Here is a 25286-nt window from a genome sequence, read left to right as displayed (position 1 = left end):
CCCTGACCCTAACTCAGGGCCGCAAAACCTCAACCTTGGCCCTACCCTTCAGGATTCAGCCCAACCCTTACCCGCCCTGATTGGCCCTGATTTTTCAGGGCCGACTCGGAATGATCCTGACCCTGATCTTGATTGACCCTGACCTTGGTTTGCCATCAAGGGCTGGGTATACCCTGACCCTGACTCTAACCCTGCAAAATCTGAAATAACTTAAAAATAAAAAAATATTCATAATAAAGAGGAGATAAAAAAATACAAAGTTACAAATTACTTATCTTAGTAAAAAAAGGAAAGATTTTTTTTCTTTTCAGGAAGAGAGATCGGTGAGAAAATATACTAGGAGTTGGTGTCAATGACTCAATGTCAAACAACATATAAAATTAGGTTAAATTCAGGGTTAACATCAGGGTCACAACCAGGGTCAACATCAGGGGCAAAAATGAGGGTCGGGTTCAAGGCGGGCTGGGCTGGCCAAGAGCATCAACCCTTACCCACCTTGACCCTGACTCAGGGTCAGGCCGGCCCTCAGGGAAAAATTTTTGGATCGGTGCTTGTTGGGGATCAGGGCGGGCCAAGGGCGGGTTTGGGCCGTCAGGGCCAAACTTGCACCCCTACCAACAAGAGCCCTCTCTAATTGTTAAAAGAGGCAGACTTATAGAGATGATCCTTATATAGGACCTTGAAACTGGAGAGTGGGGGGAGGGAAGAGGGTCTGAAAGTTGATGGCCCAAAAAATGGTTGCAGTTTCTCATTTAGGTTCCACAGTACACTGAAAAAAAAAAATTGGTTATTTTACCCAAAGAACTTTCAAAAACAAAAAAATAAATAAATTACAGAGAAAACATGTTGGAGGGGGGAGGCATTGTCTTCACAGCCATCAAGGGCTTGCCTAGTCACCCCCAACCACTGGATTGTTGACCCCATGGATTAGTTATTTGTCAAACTGAGGTCCCAACTCAACCATAAAAAAAGAAGTACCCAATGCGCGAGGCTCCCACCACTGCAGGGTCTGGGGAGGTCATAATGGACACAGTCTTACCCCCGCTTTACAGAGAGGCTGTTTCTTGACTCGAACCCTCGACCAAAAGGTCACAACGAAGCAACCTTACTGCTGCACCAAGGTCTACCCTTTTAATCATATAACCTACTATTTCTAAGGTTTAAACTTTAAATCGTGTATTCTCAATGTCGCAAAATATTAGCTTGAATTTTTCAAAAAATTTTCAAAGTTCTATAAATCTACAGGAAAATGGACTAAGGCTGAAAATTACCAGACACAGATAATAAAGTGGACATGTCCACAATATTTCAAAACCAACTAAGCTACCATATGGCAGATTTTCGGACCATCAACACAAGCCTCCCTTCATATGACCATATAAAGGGGGGGGGGGGCAGTGGAATTGAGTGCACAGAAGGAAACCAGAGAACAGAATAAAAAATTATAGTTCCAAACAAGAATTTACCTTTTACCAAGGTATGTTACGCTTCCCACAGGTGACACAACCACTGCTGTTCCTGTACAGAAAACTTCATCAGCCTCAAGCAACTCCTCCACTGTTACAAGCCGCTCCTCAACCTGCACAATACCATGTAAGTGTCTTGGAAAAGCATTATCTTAATCCATTTTCCACCCTGGAAAAAAATCAGTCCTATTTTGAAATAACCAGCATAAATTTTATGAAAGGAAGAAACAATGATTTGAACAGTTACTGGACCCAAGACAAGCCATTTTAGGGTAGTGAAAAATATAAATACATATCCTTAACCAACACAAAAGCAGTGGAAAACACAGTACAGAAAATCGGACAGTGTTGCAAACTTGCAACCAGACATCAAATGTAACCACATCACAAAAGTGACCCCATGGAAGGAAGAAGATTCTGCAATGTCTACTGGATCCATCAACTTGTCTGGCAACATTTGATACATCCTTCATCTAAAAACATCATCAGTTACCATGCAATGGCGCTAAAACATCCCTCATCTAAGGCAGGTCTGGGGACACCTGCAGCAGGACTGGAGAAAACCCGCTGTCATACCATGTAAATTTTCCATCCCAAAAGCTCGAACTATTGGGTGGAGGGATTCAGGTATATGAGGGGACAGAAGGTCACGTGTTGCTGATGTGGGACTATTCTCCCAACAATCTACGTAGATCATTGAGCACCATGAATTGGTCTGGAGATTGCTTGTGCAAAACGGGTGATGCCAATAGTAAAGAATAACCAATTATCTGTGTCTTCATAATTGGGGGACAAGCAGTAGTCCCTAAAGTGAGCTTTCAACTCCTTCCAAGTAGAAAAGGCGGCTATCCTTATTCCGTAAGCAATTGTTCTGCTCCAGCCCACCATATTTCAATTAACATCATTACAAATGAATCCTTCTACCATTCAGCATGTCATGCCAACCAAACTACTGTTCGATAGCTGTAAGCAAATGAAGATCACTGATGAGCATATTTATGTGTGAAATCTAGGGTAGTAAAACATACATTTTACATATTTAGAATAGAGTTACCTTGAGTTTTACTCTCTTTTTGCAGGTTTTATATTTTCAAGGCATTAAGGACTATCGGGCGCCATATCTCCAATTTTATACATAAAGAGGTCCTGTTTCTTTTCATGGTTGCGAAGAGGACGAAATTCTGAGCAAGATGGACGTGTTCAATTAAAAGTACACATTCGTTTGGTCAACCGTACAAGTGATTATTCTTTTTGAGCCAGAAAAAGAATAATGGATCAGAACTGAACCGAGATGCAGAACCAGCCCGTTTGTAGTTGTCCCAGGGGTACAAAAGAATATTCCAAATTCCAACAAAGATCGATGGACCACACCCTTAAGTGATTGAAGATTTGTTTTTTGTAACAACTACCTAGCGTAGTTGGTGAGTTGTGGTGTGCAAAATCCCTTGCTTATTAGGAGGTTTCAAGTTCGAACCTCTTGTTGCTTTTTTTTTTTGGAGGTTTTTTTTTTTTGTAATATTTTCTCTCTCCTACTCATCACTCAAAGGAGGTCGGCCAAAGGGTTTCTTGTGCAAGAGGAGAGAGAAATAAAGAAATAAAATAGAAAAAAAAGGGAGAAAAAAAGACAAGGGCATGGATGGAACTACCAAATATTCTCCAAATCGATCTAATTAAGGGAAGCAAATTGTCCAAGAGGGGGATGCGCAAGATTGAAGAATAAAAAAAAAATAGAAAACAAATATAGGAAAATCCTGGGAGATCTCCTCTCCTACGATGCTATCTTCTCTCTCCTCCACCTCACAATTGTGGGCCCCCCAAACCCTAATCGTTGGTCTCTCCCTATTTCTCTATAAATAAAAAAGGTTTAAAAGGAGAGCACAGCTAGTTATTATTTTTTTGAGCTCTCTTTTTCTCCCTCCTTAGTCCTTAGGCACAATTCTGTTTTAGGGTCTTATCTCTTTCTCTAGTTCTCTTCTCTAGGTTTAATCTCTTTTAGTTCTTCTTACTTTTTGGTTAAACACTTTTGTAATGGAGTTTTAATTAATGAATATGCAAGTTTTCTTTCATGTTTATGGTTTATGGTATTGTAATTTTAATTCTATAGTTCAAGGTTTAGATCTAGGTGATAAGATCCAAGCTTTGAAGCATCTCTGTTCAAGTGTAAGTTTCTCTTCAGATTTGTCTTCTCTAGTACTAGCAATTTTAGATTTGGTTTATTCTAGGTCTAGTTTTTAGTACTGGTAGTATTTCAAATCACAATTAATATTTCAAGTTCAAGTATTGAAGATTCAGGTAGGTAGGCTTCTTCATAAGTCTTCTCACCCCCCTCTCATTCCCTCTTCTTGCTACCCTTTCATTCTTAAAGTAGGATTTAAATTTTAGTTTTTTACTTTAATGCTTTTCCTTTCCCTCAAGGTCCTTAACTAGATTATGTGTTGGCTTTGCCCCTCTTTAGCTATGGAACCATCATTTTATTTTCATTATTTATATTGTATCCCTTCCCCTAAAGCCAAGTAACAAAGCCCTTGTAAAAGTACTCTCTGGTCAAGTAGGGAAGCTCATATTGTTTATGGTGCATCCCTCGGGCTAAGTAGAGATACCTACTTGTGTGCCTCTCTCTAGCTTCCCCCCTCCCTTTTTTTTTATATATTTTATTTCAGCACTTTTACTTTCAGTTTTTTTTTTTTTTTTTAATTGCGTGGTTTGATTATTTAAATTTCTAGATGACGAATGGTTAGGGTTAGATGTGAATGGTTAGGTCGTTCAATTTTTATTGTAATTTCAATTCCAATTTCCCTAGGGGTGTTGGTTAGGACGTTTTTAGATGCATGTGTTTCAGGGCGGTAGTTAAAATTAGATCACAATCATCAATCTGTGCACTTTCACATTACTAAAAGAAGCCAAAAATAAAGTGGCTGCTCTCCTTGTGTACGACCCGTGAGCTACACTGATCCGTACGCTTGCGGTTACTTTTAAAATCTCAAAAAATCACGTGTGGCTTGAATTTTCTAGGATCTGATACCTCCACATGTACCTTTTTGACATTGCACCAGCTTTTGATCATATGAACCACTTCTTGTGCCTTTGTCATTCACAATGTTACTGTCTAAGTCAGGAGCAAGGGTTGTGACTATCAAACACAAACAGAAACATTGGAGCTCACTTAGTTTCCTGTATAAATCAGCCCAAAATTATCAGAGCAACTCTTTCCCCTCCATGGATATGAGCACTTAATGTAGGTTCCCAATCATCGCATTCTGGATGTTCAGTTATTTCAGAATTATCAGGAGTTTGGTACATCAGAATTCCCTCCAAAACATCTAATCTCTCTATTTATCATATAGCTGAGATCATGAAATCATCCCTTTATCATTGAATCTTTCATTATAAGATGATAGTGCCATGTGCAAGTTCCACTAATAAGTTTTATTGAGGATCTCAAAGACATCATGGTTGGACAAACAGGTTATGAAAAGGCATGTCACCCAAGACGATTCGCTTTTGGACAAAACCTGGTAGAAGAGTCACCCTTGACTAGGATAAGCAAAAAATGGCCAGACTCATCTTGTGTCAATCAAAGTTCCATTAAATCACTGCTCAGTAGCAAGTCAATCAGAGCTAGTTGAATCAGAGATTTTACTTGGGAGCAAAAGCTGGTATTGCCAAAATGTTGACACCTCACAATAGAATCTATTACATTCTCTCCTTCTCAATCTTTTCTTTTCTTCTCTTTTATATATATATATATATATATATTTTTTTTTTGGGGGGGGGGGGGGAGGTTAAGAGACTACAGTGCAAAATATTTTCCAGGTCAGACAGCATGGGTCATTAAATCAAGATAAATTTTGGCCTAAGAAAACTGTTTTGAGATGAAGGATCTGTTCCAAGTGCAAAAACCTTTGTACTGCAACGCATAGTTGTCAAGGCATCCGGGTGCAATCGAGAGTCCAAGGCATGCTATCGCTTTTTTGGATGCAGGAAAGGCAACCACCTTGGTAACCTTGGTGTTGCCTTGGACGCCTTAGCCCACTTGTGGCCTGGGTGTGACCTTATTGTATGGTCTGCCTTTTTCTATTTTTCATGCTATATGAAATTGATTCTAATTTAGTGTGAGGCCTAATCCTTACTTCCATAGTACAAGCTCTATATTATATTTCTTAATTATATGCTATTACGCTCTAAGTTTATTGTTTTGTCTTTTTGATGAATTTATTATATTATATCCCATGCCTTGTTTATTATTTGTTGATTTCTATTAGATCATTAGTAGCATATTGCATTGATATGGCTTCTATGTTGATTCTTGATGTGGTTTAAATGTTGATTCTTGAAGTAGCATATGGTTAGATCATCACTATAATGCTTCCACCCCACGGCCATCTATGCCATTCACACCTCTATCTCTAATGATCGATCCACCTCACTTTGGCTTGACAACTAGCATCCCTCCGAAGTTCTCCTCTCTGTGATTAGAGTTAGAGCCGTCTACTCCTATGGGTTGGCTAGAGATGCGACGGCTGCTTCCCTCATCTCAAATGAGGTTGGGTCTCCCCCCCCCCACCCCCTTGATATCTGGTCTTTCCCTTCTTGCTCCTCTTGGGCCACTGCGGTAGAGGGGACAAATTCATCTGGTCTCCTTTGCCTATGGGCACCTTCAGCTCCTCCTTAGCTTGGGATTTTATTCGATCCCACAGACCTCTTGCCCCCTAGCAAAAGATTGTTTGGTTTTCTAGTCACATTCCTCATCATAATTTTACTACTTGGAGAGCCCTCTCCAACTGCCTCCCCACTCAATCTTTCCTACTCTACTAGAACATTCGAGTTTCCCTTCTTGTTGTCTTTTCTGGAATGGTTCCAAAGATGTAAACCATATGTTCGCTCATTTGTCAAGATTTGGAAGGTCATCTATTTTGATGTTAGCTCTAAGCTCAAGATGTCCCCCCCCCCCCAACACCCTATTCATAATAGCCCAAGGAACAGGTTCATTGTTGTTCCCTGGGGTCTTCCCCCCTCTATTCTCTCTCTCCCCACTCCCTTTAAGTTGGTTTTGGTGGCCGCCTGTTTAGGCCCTGGTTTTTTTCTTTTTTTTGCCCCTAGGGGCTGTATATTCCTTCTCTCCCTCTTCTTTGGTAATGAATTATTTATTCACCTCCCAAAAAAATGCCTTGGGCATCTGGGATCCCCATTCCCCTCCACTACCTTGGGTCGCCTAGTCGCCTTGAAAACTATGCTACAAGCCTGCAATGGATGCCAAGGACTGAAGGCAGGTGTGGATAAGATCTAAACAACTAGTCCCCTAATTGAATGAAGACGGGAGGTTAAGGTGTGAATGCAGGTTGTGTACAGAAATGGATGAGGAAGCAAACCATTCATTTTTTAGGTGCCTGTTTTGTGGCTGAGAATGTTGGTTTGCGATTGCTACAGCACATTACTTTGAAAGTCTACCTTTTCATAGTGCCAACGCATATGGGAGAGAAATGCTGGAATATTTGAAGAGGTAATGGGCATTTGAAAGGGGGATTCTCACCTTGAGGATCCAGTAAATTTTGTTTAGCATCTTGGTAAAGCTATTGTTCAAGGAGCCTCTTTCTGTCCATTCAAACTGTGGTTCATTCATTCAATACAAATCTTTCTATCCCAAGTCTTAAACATAGGGCCTTATATTTGCTCGTTTAAGTGGGAGTCAACTTCAAATGCCTGGGTTAGTCACAACCTAGGTGATCAGATTTCAGCCAAATTTTTCTCATTACAGCCATAAGATATTAATTATACCTTTTGATTTAAAAGAAAATAAAAAATGAGCCTTTGTACTATAAAGGGAATGTTGTAATATGGATGTAATATGGGTATAAGGTTATTTCTGTCCATAGGGGTATATTAGTACTTGTACCTGCCTATCAGTTATTATAAATAAAGAGGGCCTGTCACACTAACAGCCCTATCATTCCTTCAACCGAACATGGTGCCAGAGCCAAGTTCCAAACCTAGAGCTCACACCTCTCTCTTTCTCGTTTTTTGGTCTCAACTCCTCCTAGCACCACCGCCTCTCCATATCTTGTTGGTAGTTTCTTAAACCACCGAGAGCCTCCTCTAGCCTCTTCCTCTTCCTTTTTTGGGCTCTCAGATCTCCTATCTCTAATGTATGGAGGGTCCGTTCCAGTCCTACCTTACTGCCCATGGGATCCTTCATCAAACCAGTTTCGTTGATACACAGCCGCAAAAAGGTGTGGCAGAAAGTAAGAACAGAAATCTCTTGAAGGTGGCTCATGCCCTTCCCTTTGAAATGAATGTGCCTTCTCAGTATTGGGTGATGTTTTATTGATTTCCCCTTATCTTATTAATCAGATGCCTTGATTTTCAGGCTCTGATTGTTGTCCAATAGGGCTCCTCTACCTTCCTTATTCTCCCAAAGGTCTTTGGCTGTGTTCTTTTGTTCGGAATCACCACGCCCATGGAAAGTTGGATCCCCGGGGTCTCATGTGCATGTTTATTGGCTACTCTGCTACCCAAAAGGGGTACAAGTGTTACCATCCACCCACTCACCGGCTCTGTGTCTATGGATGTCATGCTCCATGAGTCTACTGCTTAGTACCCTACGGCATCTCTTCATGGCGGGATTCTTATCAATTTGGTGAAGATGTGCCTCCAGCTGTTCCTCTCCTTAGTACTGTTCCTATTGCTTCTCTTCACTGCTAGTTCAGCCTATAGCTCAGCCCATGAAGGTTTATGTTCCACGGAATCAAAAACAACAAATAGACACCACCACAATGGCACCTACTACATCCATCCAATTGCCATCTCTTGATCCAAGTCCTACCTCTCTGTCGGGTAATGCTCTCGTTGTTTCTGATTCACTTTCTGATCCCTCCCTTGCCAATTGTTGTTTAAAAGGGAACGAGAGCTTGTACCATAGTTCGAGAACACGAGCAAAACATGCGAAATTTCGCATGTTTCGTAGGTATCGACCCAGGTCGAAAAGAAACCTTAGGGGATTTTAAAAAATCACCTGTTTCGACCTGGTTTCGACATGTTTCGACCAGGTTTCCCATGTTTCGACCGAAACATGGGAAATTTCAACCTTCTCTTGTGCATTTTTTCTCCCAAGTGTGAGAAACTTGGGGAAACAGTGGAGATTTTCATTTTTTGACACTTATTTATGCCAAAATCATTTACTTAAGATATTATTCATAAATAAGGAAATACCCCCTATTTGAATCCAATAAAAATAGTTTAAAAATCAAATTCCTAAAGGATAAAAAGTCAACCCCCCTGTCCAAGAACAAAAACTGGATTTTGGTTATAGGAGCGATTTTCAACTTTTAAATGCTGGGGTTTTTCTCAATTATGAAAATTTCATAAATCCTATAATGTTAAAACATTGCTAAAAACCAAAAGCCCAGTAAAATAATCTTTTGTTTTAATATCCCTAAAATTACTTTCATTCAAGTGATTTTAACAAAATTCGTGCACTTTAAAATAAGTTTGACCGGAGCATAACTATGTCATTACAACTCAGATTTAAGTAATCTTAGACTTGTTGGAAAGTTGGTTTTATGTTATACCTAATACAAAAGTCTCATGTAAAAATAAAAATCATTTGGCCAATCAAACTTATTATAGAACAAGAGCATTTCTCTAAATGTTGATTATTTATAACTTAATGTGACTTAATGTTGATTTTTTATGAGTTGATGTGGCTAAATGTTGATTTTAATGACTTGATGTGGCTTAATGTTGATTTTTTATGATATCAGGGATATATAGATTACTAAATTATGTTAGAAAAGATAACATACGTGCCTTGAGGGTAATAAGTCACTACTTGGATGGAACCGCCTAGACACTCTACTTGGAATTGAGTCACTACTTTCGAGTGTTAAGTAATTGAGTCACTACTGCTCAGTGTTGATAGACAACTGCTGATGATGTAATATTTTTATCTATTTTGGATCATTTGGATTATGTCTTATGTTTTGATGTAGATTATAGACTATATATAGTCATCATGTAGTAAAGTTTCAGAATTTAAGCCAACAAATCAACACAATGATTATCGAACCTTTGGTTAACCACACAAGTAAGACTTTGTGTTTTTTTTTATGAAACTAATGATGTGAATGTGTTAGAAATGTTTAAAATAGGTTGTACACAAAAAATCAGGATAAAAAAAAAACTGTTGGGGGTCGAAACCTAAGTTTCCACCATCTCGGAAAAAAATCCCCAGTATCCTCGAAATTTCCCAAGTTTCCACAACACCCTATTGCCAAGGTGGTATTGTAAAACTGCCTTTACCCTTTACGTCGCACCTGTGTGTCCTCTCTATCTTCTAATTCCATTCCTCAACGTTGGCAGGAAGCAATTAACGAGTCGCGGTGGAAGGCAGCCACGGATGAAGAGATGTAGCCTCTAAAAAAGAATGGCACTTGGGATTTGGTATCTCTTCCTCCATAAATAAGGACAATAAGCTGCAAATGGGTTTTTTTTGTGAAACAGAACATGGATGGGACTGTAGACAAATACAAGAAAGGCTAGTAGCTAGAGGATTTACTCAGACCAATGGTCTCGATTACCAGGAGACTGTTGTTCCAATGGAAAAAATGAATACCATCTGTGTGATTCTCTCGTGTGCAGTAAATCTTGGATGAGACGTGTAACAACTGGACTTAAAAAATGTGTTTCTCCACGGTGAACTGGCAGAGGAAGTTTATATGGAAATTCCCCCTGGTTTCTCGTGTCAAAAACCAAAGGGAAAGTTTGTAAGCTCAAGTGATCCCTATATAGATAGAAGCAGTCTTCACGTGCTTAATTTTGGGAGATATCACAAAGCTATGGTACCTGTAGGCTACATCTAAAGCAATGAAGACCATACCCTGTTCATCAGGCGATCTGGTTCTAAGATTGCCATAGTTGTAGTGTACATTGATGACATTATTTTCATAAGGAATGACATGAAGGAAAATTCTTTCCTAAAGACTTACCTTGATCAAGGACCTAGGTAAGTTGTGCTACTTTCTTGGCATTGAGGTTGCCCATTCAAGCAAGGGTATTTTCCTATCTCAGAGGAAATATACACTTGATCTTCTGTCTAAAACTGGGATGCTAGGTTGCAAGCCGACAGACACTCCTCTTGAGGCTAACATTCATATTTCTAGTAAGAATGATGATCCAGTGGATAGAGGACAGTATCAGCTTTTGGTTGGTAAGCTTATTTATTTATCCCATAATCATCCAGACATTACCTTTAATGTGAGCTTGGTGAGTCAGTTTATGCATGATTCGTATTCCACACACTTATAAGAGGTTGTGCATTGGATCCTACATTACCTGAATTTGTCCCAAGAAGGGGAATAGTTTTATCTTCTCATGGTCATCTTTCAGTAGAAGACTTCACTGATGTTGATTGGGCTACTTCTCTAGATGATCGACATTCTACCACAGGTTATGGCACCTTTGTTGGGGTTGATTTAGTTGTTGAAGCAAATTTTCGTGCCAAGTCTCACAGTATTTGTGAGCTAATGTGGCTTTAAGGTCTCATGAAAGATTTAGTTACTTGGAAGAGTAAGAAACAAGTAGTTGTTGCTCCTTCCAGTGTTGAAGCAGAGTTTTGTGCCATGTCTCACAGTATTTGTGAGCTAATGTGGCTTCAAGGTCTCATGAAAGATTTGGACCTTCATATTCCCTCGCCTATGATGTTACGTTGTGACAGCAAGTCCGCCATTAGCATTATCCACAACCCGGTTCAGCATGATCCCCCCAAGCATGTGAAGATTGACCACCACTCATAGTTCCAAATTTCAGAAATTTCGACTAAAATTTCACAAATTTCAATGGTTTTGGCCCACCCTGAGATTTATGAGTTTTGGAGATTTCGACAGTTTTGGAAATTTTGACCCTAATTTTGGAAATTTTCGGAAATTTTGACCCAAATTTCTAGAATTAGCCAAAAAAAAAACTGATTTCGACCAGGTTTCGGAAATTTCACCTAAATTTCAATTTTGACAAAGGTCAAAACCCGAGATTTAGGACCTTCTCGTCACTTTATGAAGGAATAATTAGATCAAGGGTTGATTTGTATTCCGTTTGTCAAATCGGGTGATCAGCTCACTGATGTTTTTACTAAAAGATTAGTTAGCAAGTTAAATGATGGAGATTTTTTAATTTCAAGGTTTTTTCCCAGCTTTTTGGTGCTGCTCTGCCTATGATTTTTGATACAAGGTCTTGTGGTTTGGGCTTGCCACCTTTTCTCATCCCCGACTGCCTCTTTTGCATGATCACTATGTCAAAGGTTATTGATGAATCGACTAGATCTAATGGGGTGACTCCTGGAACACATCAGACTTTCCCTCATTCCTTGTTAGCTCTGATCATCTGGACGGGAGAAACTATTTGATGTATCAATAGTTTCATGCCATGTCTCATAGTGTTTGTGAGCTGATGTGGCTTTAAGGTCTCATGAAAGATTTGGACCTTCTTCTTCCCTTGTTTATGATGTTATATTGTGAGTCTGTGACAGGAAGTCTGACATTAACATTGCTCCCAACCTATTTCAACACGATTGCACCAAGCATGTGGAGATTTTTTTTTGGGTGAATAAATAATTCATTACCAAAGAGGGAAAAAAAATACGACAGATCCCAAATAGGGGAGAGAAAAAAGCAAAGGACAGACTCTCAAGAGACGAGAGGGAGTCCGAAGCAAAAGGAGGGGAGAGGCCCTAAGACAAAATGATATACCTATTCCTAGGAGAGGCAATACAAGTAGAAGAAGCACTAGAAATCTTTCCTTTGACATCAAAAGAGATGAATTCCCAAATCTACCTCAAAGGCCGAGATTTGGAAGTCCATTCCCTAAGGTTACGCTCCATCCAAATCTGGTTAATGGTGGCACAAAATGCAAGCTTGCCTATAGAACCACAGACAAAAGACCCAGCGAAAGTCATGTCGATCCAAATCCATTCCCTCTGAAAAGGGAGAATCCTTCTACTTCTAGGCCAACACTTTGCAAGGCCACCTTTCTAGATAGAAGCAAAAAGGGGGCAATCGAAGAGCAAGTGGTTGATATCTTCTAGTTCTGTTCCACAAAGACCGCACAAGGAAGAGACCGGAATCTGACAGTGGATGAGGAACGACTGCATTGAAAGGCATTTGGAAAGGGCTCGCCAAACAGTGAAGCTATGACGAGGGATGTGATGCTTGAACCAAATAACCTTGTGCCAAGGAGAGAAGCTTCCCCTGGTCCTAACAAAATCCCAAGCCGCTTTGGAACTAAAGAGGCCCGAGGAGGTGGGGGTCCAAAGACTATAGTCACCTCTTCTTTGCTGAGGGCTGATAATGGGAGGAAAGGAGTTCCAAACAGCAATGAGCTGACCGTCACTTTATCAAGGAAAAATTAGATCAAGGGTTGATTTGTATTCTGTTTGTCAAATCGGGCGATTAGCGCGTTGATGTTTTTACTAAAGGATTAGTTAGCAACTTGTTTCATCCTATAGTGTGCAATTTGGGCATGTGTGATATTTATGCACCAACTTGATGGAGAGTGTTGCAATATGGTGTAATATGGGTATGAGGGTATTTTTGTCCATAGGGGCATATTAGTACTTGTACCTGTCTATCACTTATTATAAATAAAGAGGGCCTATCACACTGATAGCCCAATCATTCCTCCAATCAAACAAGGAACAACAATTATTCCTGCCTCCCCCCCCCCCAAACCAAGATAAATAAATAAATCATGATACAAGTATAGTTCATGAAAAAGTAAGGTTGATGCAACAATGAAGACCTATGACCGGGGCAAGGACTAAGGCCCACACGACTTTGCTTTGATGGGAAATATTAGTTTCTATTTTCAGTCATCAGTCAATAGTTTCTAATGTCAGTATTTCAGTAGTTTCTAATTCCTAGTTTCTATCTTCAGTTTTAGTAACTAGAGGACTTGCTATTTTTATAAGTTTCCAATTTCCATTTTTAGTAACTATGTTAGTTTCTAAAATGTAATCTTCCCATCAAAGTTATAAATAAAGAGGAGGGCTCACATAGCCTCCACGATTTTATGAACAAACTTATGCTGTTATCGTTGCTTCTCTCTATGAGCTTGCTTTGTGTTTGATCAAAGTGGTGGACTGTGCGATCCGGTGACTCTTTGCAGTGTGAAGCCCAAGAGGTTCTTTCAAGTTATTTTTCTCTTCTCTTCCATAGTATTCAAGGTATAGAGCTGATCTACTGTTACAGGTATTTATCTATTTTCCTTTCTCAATGCTGTCCAGAGAAAGAGGGTTCGGTTGGCACAATATTCTGGTTCTGTCCAGATCAATCCAGCCGACAGCTTGGGCTGATCTTTTAGGTGGAGATTCCCCTCACCCAGGGAGGAACTCGACCCATACCTGAGAGTTAGCTGAGACCTGGTTTTTGAGTTATTAAAATTCTCTATATTGTTGTCTTTTAGTGACCTGCACTGTCCAGAACTGAGATCGATAGATCTGCTTCAGTTCCTATTGTTCTCTTGGACTGTGGTTCATGGTATTACGTTGATTTGGACCTATTTGCAGTATTGTCAGCCCTGTTATCAGTACTACTGATTTGATCAGAGAAACCTTAGTATTGGAATCGATAGCTTCAACTGTCCAGATCTGATTTCTCTTTAGTCCGATCTATTTGTGCTATTGTCCTACTTTGATTGAGGTTGCTCTTTGATAGTATCCTGCAGTTTTGGAACTAGGTTGACTTTTCAATTTCTAGTTCTACATTAAAGGTTGTATCAATTGCTCTTGAAAATATGAAAGCTTCACTAGCAGTGGACTAGGTGGCCACCAAACCAAGCTTGGCTGGAAGGGGACCTGTAATAAGGAAGCTCTGTGACTTCCAAAATGGATGCACATTACGGCAACACGCATACCATGAGGTATATTTTAATACAGAAGCACTTCCAACACATGAAAACATAGTAACGTTAAGGCCTCCTTTTTCTGTTTGATCTTAAGAAGTCGACACTTATAAAGATGAAATTACAAGGAGGAAATCAAACACATGGTGGGGCACAGCTTGACGTGGCAAATCAAGATGCCTCTATGGCCCTCTCCATTCAACATGCGAATTTCACATATCAAACCAAGTTGCCACACAAGTTAACAGGAAAACTGAAAAAAATTTATAACCACTTACTGAATATAAGATATACAAACTCACTTGCTCGTCTATGATCTTAATGGAACCAACTTGAAAAGTAAGGTAATCAAAAGAATAAAAATGCAATATCAAATAACATAAGAGCGTTGTATCTTACATATGTCGTATGCTTCCTACTAATCAAGAATCTATATCTATAACTGAAAAAGTAAGTACCTTGAATCCTTGGCTTCGAGCAACATCAATTATACTCTTCCGGGTAACACCAGGCAAAATTGTCCCTTCTATTGCTGGAGTGGAGATAACTGAATCCTACAAATGCATAACCAACAAAACACGAAGAATTAGTTGACCTAAATAGTATTGAAAGCATATCTCCCACCATGACATTATTTCATTGAACTTGAACACTTAATCGTATGCCCAGATGATCTATGCAAATAAGCTACTTTCAGAAAAATGAGTAAATATGGAACACCAGATGAAATAAATGATACTTAAATATTTTACAATATGTGACTGAAATGGTGGAGAGAATTACAGGATCATTTCAAGACTACATATAAGCATTGATGAAACAGAAACCACGTGACCACATGCTATTCTGGAACTCAAAGGAAAGAAAATGGATTTATGGATGGAATCAAATATGCAGTATTTACAGACAAAGATATTCAGTATTGGGTGTCTGCTGATATACATAAAGCAAATAGTTTATCACCGACATCATAGGATCCCTTAACCAATAAATACAACCAAGCATAGAACAAATGATTAAACTCAACAGCAAGTAATGCAGGAGTAGATTACAAGTAACTAACTCTGCAGTTTATAACCCCAAACAATACAGATAGGAGCAAAAAACAAAGAAATAATACCATCAAATAAACCCCCAAGGATACAATACCCATATAGGAGCAAAACCAGCCCAAAACCCAACCCGATAGGAGAGAGAAAGACCTTCTATAGAGCTGGAGAGAGAAAGGTGCGGCCAAGTCTGTGGGAGTCCGATTGAGCTGCACTTTTGGGTGTAGATAGTCCCTAAGGAGGGTACAAAAACCCCCAAATATGAAGGGCTTCTGACGGCTAGTTATGGAGTTATGCGCTTTCTTGATTTTCAGACATAGGAGAGAGAATGTGAAGAATTCTGTAAGAACAGCAACTTGTCTTCTTCAAATAACCTTTAAGAGAGGATCGATTGATCTTCTTAGAGTATAGAGCCAATCCTCCAAAGGATCTGCAGATCAGATCTCAAACTTGGGCAGCAATGAGGGTTGACTGGCTTCAAGAACAAGAACTCTTGGGCTGGCTGATTCTGATTTTGTATGCTTTAACAAGTTTGAACTTCTAATAACAATAAACAGAAAATAAAAATAGAAAAAGAAGAATCGATGGAGGGTTGAGAAGGGTGAAAGAGAATAAAGGAATAGGTATCTCACCCCTCAAGTTTTGGGTATCACACCCCTCAAAGGATTAGGCATCTCACCTCTCAATAACTGTTTTTTTAGCTAAAGAGTAATCACTCAATAATTCATTCATTCAAATCTCCAATTATAAGTACATAGGCTCCTTTATTTATAGAGGGCAGAATAACAAGCAAACTACTACTAGGAGCTAGTTTCCCAATAGGACTAGACACTCCTACTACAACTAGGAATTCAAAATAGGACTAGGACTTGACATTATGACTCCACATGGAGTAGGACTAACTAACTAATAGTCCATATAGGACTTTACAACCGACCAATGGCCTAATGGGCCTTTATTGAATTAAATAGCAACTAACTAAACTAATGAATTAAATCCCGTTTTTCTACCTTCTACCCATATTTTAGGCCCCATTAAAATGGCACATTTCAAAGAAAACCCATAGGATCAAAGGCCCAACACATATATATAACACAACCTAAGGCTTATTTACAATAAAATAAGCCCAAGTGACTTATCTACATTAGCAAGGAATGGACACACCTAGAATTCACACCTCCAAGAATAGTCTAACTTCTACTAAGGTTGCCTCTGACTTTTTTTTTCCTTTCAAATAAATGACATATATTGATTATTGAATAAGCATAATTAGGATTCCCTTCTATCGAGTTGTTGTATTGTTTCGTCTTATTTCTTCACAATAGTCATTATTCATAAAGGGAAAAAATAATAATTCTTCTTGCACAGCAGTTTTGGGAATGCTTAACGTTAATGGTAAGAAATCAGCAAACATAAAGCCCATTTATTACTCAACCTTAGATACATTAGTATACCTTCACAATGAAAACATTACAAGAGGAAACCTCCTCCAGATATCTTTTATGGACAGAATCAAGGTACAAGACGTCTGAATAGCCTTTGGCTTTTGCTAGACTTTGTGCTTTCAGAACCTACATAAAAGATAAATAATAAAAAAATAATGGAGTGAACTAAAAGGTACGTAAGCATAATATGAACAGAAAATAAGCTAAAAAGAAGGAACTTCTTACTGAATGAAGCAGGTCATCAAGGTTCCCCAACCACCCACCCCCCCCCCCACAAAAAAAAAAAAAAAAAAAAGGCAGATAAACAGCAAAACATTAGTCTGCTGCATACACAACATAGCTCTATTCTTCAAAGTAGGAAAGAAAAACATTCAAAACAAAGTCATTGTTCTGCTCAACAAGAGCTTGGATATTTTAAATTGCTAAATCCACTTCCTCATAAATCAATATCGACACCCATGTGGTTTGCATAAAAAAGATTTTAAAGCCATCTTGTGTTTGGGGTTGGGATTTTTCAATGAATATTGAACCTACTGATATTTTCCAGGTTTCATTCTGGCTCAGTTATGAATGCCATTTCCAGCCAGATCCATTATGAACCAATCATTTTCATACACCACGTTTCTACCCCCAGCAGTTCTTCATCCCCAACCTTTTTTTTATCGGAAACACAAGATGTCTTAAAACAAACAGTATATAAGCTGCAAAGTTTGAATGATAGAAATACCGCACGAGAGAAAAATAAAGAAGAGAACTTTATTTACCAAAATTCCCACCCCAAACTCAGGACTTATGTTCACAAACTTCACAGCCCCGAAGAGAATTTCAGCACGGGCAAGGTTTTGGACCGCTCCCTCCTGCTGGAGGGGGGGGGGGGGGTGGGGGTGGGAGGGTTTACAGCCCATGTTTAGGGGTCTCATATTTTACCCAAACTATCTATTCTTCTGGCCCTTTCCAGATGTCTTGCTCGCTAATCCACCAGGTTCAGATTGGGTTCATTCACTTTGAACCTGATCCATCATGATCCAATCAAATTTCCAGGAGAAGGACCTGCTAACCCTGCACTAGTGACCCCGGTTTTCTTTCCCCAGATCAATTAATCTCAACCAGTTCTAAACTAGCTTCAGGTTGAAAATTCTACAAGCTGACTAAATCAACCCCACTAACTCAAATCCACAACCCTCATAAGGGTCAAATCATACTGAAGATGAAAAAAAAAATGGCGGTATGCAAAGCATGACTCGTTGAGATGTAAATAGATGCAAAAATGTGCAGAGACAATATAAGGAATACAACAACAACTCAGCTTATCCCAACTAAATGAGGTCGGTTACATGGATCCTTACCCTCCAATTAGCTATATTCAAATTCATACATGACATAAGGCCTAAGCTATGCATGCCTTTCATCACCACTTCTCCTAGAGTCATGTTAGGTATGCCTTGGCTCTTTTAGCTCCTTCAATTTGAGTCAAACCACTCCTCCGTAATGGAGCATCTAAAGGCCTCTGTTGTACATGGCTATGCCACATCAAACGAATTTCTTGCAACCTATCAAGTGCTGGAGCTATGCCCAAATTAGCTCTAATTTGACCATTCTTTACTGTATCCTTCCGAGTTTTACCAAATGTCCATTTCAACATCCTCATCTTAGCTACACTGAATTTACCTTTATGATGTTTCTTAATTGTCCAACATTCTACATCATACATCATAGCCCGCCAGTCGTATGACTGACTTATAAATTTTATCTTTAAATTTAAAAAAAAAAATACATCTCAAACTATACTTTGGACGCACCTCTTTACCTCATCCATCTTCTATTTTTTTTTTTTTTTTTGGATGAGTAAAAAATTCATTACCAAGCAGAGGAAAGAAAATACAGGAGGGGGAAGGCAATCAGCCCCAAAGCCTACCCAAGGGGAAGGAAAAAAGAATACACAAAAAGGGGAATATCTCAACCAAAATACAGCTAATGGGGAATAGAGGGGGAAACATCAATGGGGGGATTAAGAGGGGAAAAAGATGGAAAGCGGGAGGCCCCAGGAGACAACAATGACCATGTTCCTTGGGCCTTGGGGAGTCAATAGTCCTATGATGACAAATGCATCCAAGTTTGGAGCTAACATCAAAGTAGATGGCTTTTCAAATCTTCTCAAAGGAGCGAGAGTTGAAAGTCCATCTATGGAGATTGCGCTTCATCAAAAAATGGTTAATAGTAGCACAAAATGCCAATTTCCCTGCCGTGTCACAAATGAAGGAACCACCAAAAGTCATATCAACCTAGATCCATTTTCTACTCAAGGGGAGGATGCCTCTACGGCTCTGCCAGAAACTACAAAGAACCTTTTTTCCAAACAGAGGAGGAGAGGCAGGAAAAAAAAGGCGGCGAGTATCTTCAACACCATTCTAGCATACAGCAAGAGGGGGAGGGTTGGGATATGGCGATGAATGAGAAAGGACTGCATAGGAAGGCAATTGGAGAGAGATCGCCAAGCATTGAAGCTATTGAGAGGGATATGGCCTTTAAACCAAATTATGTTACACTAAGGGACAGGGGATCCCGGAGTACGAATATGGCTCTAAGCAGAGGCATAGGAGAACATCCTGGTGAGAGAGGGGAGCCAAGAAATCTTATCCTCTCTGCCCCGATGACTAGGAGGAATGAGAGGGAGGACCATAGATCAGCCAGAGCAGGAGGGGAGGAAGGAGGGGTCCAAACACCCTGAGATATGATGGAGGCAACTGAGGCGGATCTGGGAAGCCCCAAGGAATAGAGGATGAGGGGGGAGATCATATGGAGGAGGATGCCCGAAGGGTGCCAAGAGTCCAACTATAGGGAGGTGGAGGATCTATTCCCAATAACACTAAGGGATTAGGATCTTCTGACAAGAATATTACGCCAAATTCAAGAGCCATCGGGAGAGGGGGACGGAGTCCAGAGGGAGTCATACTTAAGAGGGGAGGAATAGATCCAAGAGACCCAGATGCTATTCTACCTAGAGACAATCTTCCATTGAGCTTGAGGATGCTGGCAGAATTAATATCTTTGATCTTACACAGGCCAAGGCCACCGTTAGACTTGGGAAGGCAAACTTTATCCCATCTTGAGGGATAGAGTAATTTGGAGAAATCAGATCCTTTCTAGAGAAAGAAGGATAGGCGAGACTCAATAGCCTTGCAGCTAGCCGCAAGGAGGGCGAAGATACCCGACTAGTACAGGGACATGGATTGAAGGACCGATCTGATAAGAACCAAGCAACCAGCGTAAGAGAAAAGCTTGCCTTTCCAAAGCTAGAGCCTTTTCCTCATCTAGTCAAGGATAAGAGAGCAATGATGGGCAAAGAGCCTAGAGGGAACAAAAGGAAGGCCTAGATATTTAACCGGGAGGGATTTAAGGGAGAATCTAGTGACCTGGATAAGATTGGCTTGACATGAACAAGAGACACCAAAAAGAAAGAGGATGGATCTAAGAAGGTTGATGTGTAAGCCAGATAGGAATTCAAAGAGGCGAAGAGAGGACATGATGGAGGAGATGGAGGCAAAGTTAGCTTTGGAAAAGATTATGAGATCATCAATAGAAGCAAAGTGAGTAAGCAAGAGGGATTTGCATTTGGGTATTGGGGAGATGAGATGTTGATCCATGAAGGATTGGATGGATCTAGAGAGAGGACCTCAAGGGCAAAGGAAAAGAGGAAGGGAGAAAGAGGATAGCCTTGATGGACACCGACAGAGGAGGAGAAGCAACTCGCAGTACTACCATTAACTAGGACAGAGAAGAAAGGGGAGGGGATGCAGGAATGAATCCAATGAACAAAGGAGGGGGGAAGGCCATTTGGAGAAGGACTTGCTCAATAAAGTCCCAGCGGATGGATTCGAAGGCTTTATGGATATCAATTTTGAGGAGGGCCGCAGAGAAGTGTGACTTCCTACCAAACCCTTGGACAATTTCACGGCAAAGCATAATGTTATCCGCTATGCTCCTACCAGCAATGAAAGTCGAAGGGCTAACCAAGGAGTCAATAACACCTTGGATACGACTGGCCAATATCTTTGCAATAAACTTATAGAGGAGATTGCAAAGGGAGATGGGTCTGAAGTCTGGCATTGACCCGGCACCCTCTTTCTTAAGGATAAGGCAGAGAAAGGTGTGGTTGATGCCTTTAATTTGATTGGGAGAGAGAAAGAAACTACCGATGACCTTGATCAGTTCAACTCTGATTATATGCCAATAGGAAGAGAAGAAGCCCATACTGAAGCCATTAGGCCCGGGGGCCTTATTGGCTGTGGGAGAGGATAGCGGCTAGGATCTAATCATCTAAAGGAATGGAGAGAAGGGAAAAGAAGGTGGTCAGCGATGAATTTGTTGATAAGGTTCTGGGGGAGAGGTGGAAGGGCAAGAGGGATTAAAGAGATTAGAGAAATAAGAGGCAGCTTCAGATTTGATGTCTTCCGGGCTCGTAAGAGAGGAACCAGTGCTGGAGGTGAGCTTGGGGATGGAGCTAGCATTAGAACGGGCCTTGATAGAACAAAGAAATAGGCCGAATTAGAGTCCCCAAGGTCTAGCCACTTGATTCTAGTGCAACATAATCCTCTATTTCTCCTTTATTTATGATTGAGCCTAGATACCTACAACAATCACTTTTTCGGATCTCCCTGTCATCAGTTTTCACCATCTCATTATCCATCCTAGTGTAACTAAAGTTACACACCATATGCTCCGTCTTCATTCTACTTATCTTAAAACCTTTTGATTCCAAGGTTAATCTCCACAGTTCCAACTTGGCGTTAATCCCTGATTTGTTTCATCCACCAAAACAGTATCATCCGCAAAAAGCATACACCAAGGGACATGATCTTGAATGTCTCTGGTTAGATCATCTATGATAAGTGCAAACAAATAAGGGCTTAAAGTTTATCCTTGATGTAACCCAATTGTAATTGAGATTTCACTACCTTGACCCCCACCATTCTTGTAATAGTCACCACACCATTATACGTATCTTTAATCATGTACACATATTACATCAAACACATTTCTCTAGTACATGCCAAATTAACCCTCTGGGGACTATGCCATAAGCTTTTTCTAGGTCAATACAAACCATGTAGAGATCCTTCTTGCAATCTCTAAATCTTTCTGTGAGTCTCCTAAATAGATTCTATCATGGATCTTCCTAGAATAAAACCAAATTGGACAGAAAACATAAAGAATGCTAAGGATTAAAACTTATTTTTTGGATATTCTGAAATAGTCACATGCACCATAGAAGATATACTTTAGGACTAGGACAGAAACAATGATGTATGATGACACTCGAGCATAATCATCAGAAAGGTAGGCTAAATCATATGGATAACTTACCGCAGCATAGTTTCCTATAGTCTTTACACCTCCAGTTCCACCAGGAGTTGCACGATGGAATTCATTCTCAACAATCAAATGAATTGGTGCTAGTCCCTCCTGGAATCAATTAAATAAAGGAACAAGGATTGATAACTCTAATGGAAATATCTGCAAAAGGACAAAATATATCATGCAGAAAAGTTGAGGACCACAAAAATAAAGAACAAATAAATAACGGATATTAGTGAGTGGGGAAGTAGATAAAAATGAGAAAACCTATAAATTTCAAGTTGATTTATCATAGATCAGTCTAGTAAAATACATACAAGGCATTAGAAAAACACAAAGAGTGGCCAATAACCAATTTCCCACAATTGTTCTTTGTTATAGCAGATGGCTTCATGTAAAATATACCTTGATTGAGAAAACGATGAGACTTGCTGGTCATGTGACATGGACTCCAAGATGCAGATCAAATACAAATGATAGTTAAATTAATGACATCCCAGTAAATAAATAAAATGCCACTACCATAGCCCTTCCAGCAAGCAATGAATGTTGCCTTCAGATATTGGTTTGTTTGATGGTCAGAAATCAGGTTAATCCAGATTTTATTGGATCAGGTTGTATCAGTAGCAAATAAGGTCGATACAGTTCAAATGAATCATATTTCTAACCAGGAAAGCTACAATGCCTATTGCTATTCAGTATGGTCTTTGATTCGGATACGGTTTCATGGTCACTAACTCCGAACTGGATAGAAATGGGGTTATTAGGCCAATGAATCGAATAGGGTTGAGCAGAAATGAAGCAAGAGAAGGTAGTATAGAATAAGCAGCTCAAAGACCAAACAGTAACCTCAATTACTTTTAAAGAATAAGAAAGCTGGGGGCCAATTGTGGCCCATAAAAATCAGGAACATGATATACTCTTTAGAGCAGGAAATCTAGACTATGTTCAGGTAGATAGATAGATAGAATGGTACAGGTAAAAGAGAATGAACTATAGGGGAAAAAAAGTTAAAATAAGCACCAATGTTAAGCAAAAAAGGATATCATTCACCATAAAATCATGTCATTTCTAGACACATGAAAAAGATCACAACCACATGCATTCAGTAATTGAAGGTGATTGAAAGACAAAAGGAAAAAACAAACAATATGGAGTGGCAATTATAATTGATAGCTTGCATGCAAAGAAGGCAAGTTAATCAACGAACCTTGAAATAGTTCCCAACAGGAGAAACAAAAATCAGAAAAGTGTACTCAGGGGCAGGTGCAAGACCAAGAACAGCTCCACTTCCAATAAGCAGTGGCCTGATATATAAGGAGCCTTTACCTGTAGGAGGAACCTGCAGTAAGCACTGAGGCCTGTAAGTGCAAACTAACATTTAATGCCAAGTGCCAACCAGATCTTGAACTACAAATCAATTACCCAACGTTTATTTGCCAACACCGTGAGCTTAATGGCTTCCAGAAACTGTTCAGCAGTTGGTGATTCCATGCACATCCTCTCTGCACCCATCCTCATCCGCAATGCATTCTCCTCGGGACGAAAAAGTAGAATAGAACCATCTTGTTTCCTGTATGCTTTCAAGCCTTCAAATAATCCCTAAACAACTCCTCCCCCAGAATAATATCATCAAATATCACAACAAAGCAATAAAATAACATTTCATAGAAAACACGGTTTTATACGGAATACAATGCTAATGCAACATACATGATGTAAAAAGTATAATATTGCCCAAGTAGCAACCATACTAAAGTAAAGCAGTGCAAAAGGATTGAGGCTCAAAATTGATTAGAATTAGTGGAAGGATTTCAAGTGAACCACAGAAAATCTGGGTATGCTTGCAGAGAATACAACAACATCCAAAACCTTATCCCAACTTAATGGGGTCGGTTACATGGGGATTCCAAGCAAGGACAAGCGCAAGGATCCATGCAAAAAGATATGCTTGCAGAGAATATAGTAAAGAAAAGAAAGGGAAAAAAAAAAAGAGGTTCTTCACTGCAGGATTATAAATTCTTCTTACAGAAAACACTAAGACTCCATGATAGAAATAAAAAAACACTGTCCACTTATAAACTGATTCTCCACCAGCAAAACCAATCTTCTCTAATGAAAAAATCATGAAATAAAGAGAGGCCATAATAATTTATATGGAGCTATTCCTGTTTTTCTGCTGGACTACCATCAAACAATTCTTTCTTGGATCCTAAAACTCATATATCAAACTAGAGATTAAACCAGGAACCAAAATTACAGCAATACTCCCTTCATGACTAAAAGTAAGATAAACTAAAATAAGTAAAATCAAGGACACTCATAAGACCAAATGAAGGTTGCCACTTTCTTGTCACTTCTCCACAACCCTTGCCATAGCCCATAATATAACATAAAACCGTTTTTCTCTTCTTTAACCATTTGGATATCTATTTAATAAGTACATGAGGGCAAATGTTAGAAAATAACTTAAAATGAGGGAGAGGATAATAATTCATTGCAACCTCCCCATCATGGGGGGTTTTCCCAAGGAAGCCAGCCTTTGTGGGACCCTGGGAATAGTTCTTTTCTTCAAGGCAGATCCTTTTTTTTAAATAAGAAATATTTACTCCAGAGGGATTAGAGAATCAAGGCAATATTTTTAAAAACAAGCCAGATATTGGACCCTACTCCTTTTTCAGTGAAGTTTCCTGGCAGTCCGACTGTTCAGTCATATGGTCTGAATGACCATGCCTGTTGAATATATATTATAGTGCTTATACATCGTATAAAGACTAAATTTCACCATAATAAACTCAACCAGTACTCCAGTAGTTCTGGTGCAGTGGTATGCAACTCATTAAGTTACAAAGTGCCAGGGTTCTGCTCTCACCCAATTCATTTTTTATTGAAAAGTATAGTCAGCAGACCAGGAGCCATTGCTTAGGGCAATGGTAAAAGTTTTGGGCTGCCAGGGAAAATGCCTGGATTCAAATCTTGAGGGTTGCCACTGGGTACAAAAATGCAAAATGTTAGGATCGACTCCAAACTCACCCATCCTAGGACCCCTCATAGGCGAGCACTAGCAGTGAGTAATGGCCCTTTTT

General features: G+C 39.6%; 1 protein-coding gene across 1 annotated transcript in view; it reads right to left on the bottom strand.

Annotated features, from left to right (window-relative positions):
* LOC122087601 (branched-chain-amino-acid aminotransferase 5, chloroplastic-like) overlaps positions 1 to 23802 on the bottom strand; it is a gene marked incomplete at its 5' end in the record, with an annotated part of 29441 nt that extends 5639 nt beyond the window's left edge. The window contains 6 exon segments of the mRNA XM_042656795.1: positions 1467 to 1579; positions 14810 to 14905; positions 16855 to 16971; positions 22210 to 22308; positions 23411 to 23542; positions 23626 to 23802. Of these exon segments, the coding sequence (XP_042512729.1) occupies positions 1467 to 1579; positions 14810 to 14905; positions 16855 to 16971; positions 22210 to 22308; positions 23411 to 23542; positions 23626 to 23802 (734 nt within the window).
* Between the last annotated feature and the right edge of the window lie 1484 nt (positions 23803 to 25286).

This window comes from Macadamia integrifolia, chromosome 8 (assembly GCF_013358625.1).
Source record: "Macadamia integrifolia cultivar HAES 741 chromosome 8, SCU_Mint_v3, whole genome shotgun sequence".
In the NCBI taxonomy this organism is placed as follows: domain Eukaryota; kingdom Viridiplantae; phylum Streptophyta; class Magnoliopsida; order Proteales; family Proteaceae; genus Macadamia; species Macadamia integrifolia.
Note: the sequence above shows the minus strand (reverse complement) of the source record. Positions and strands in the feature narration are given on the sequence as shown.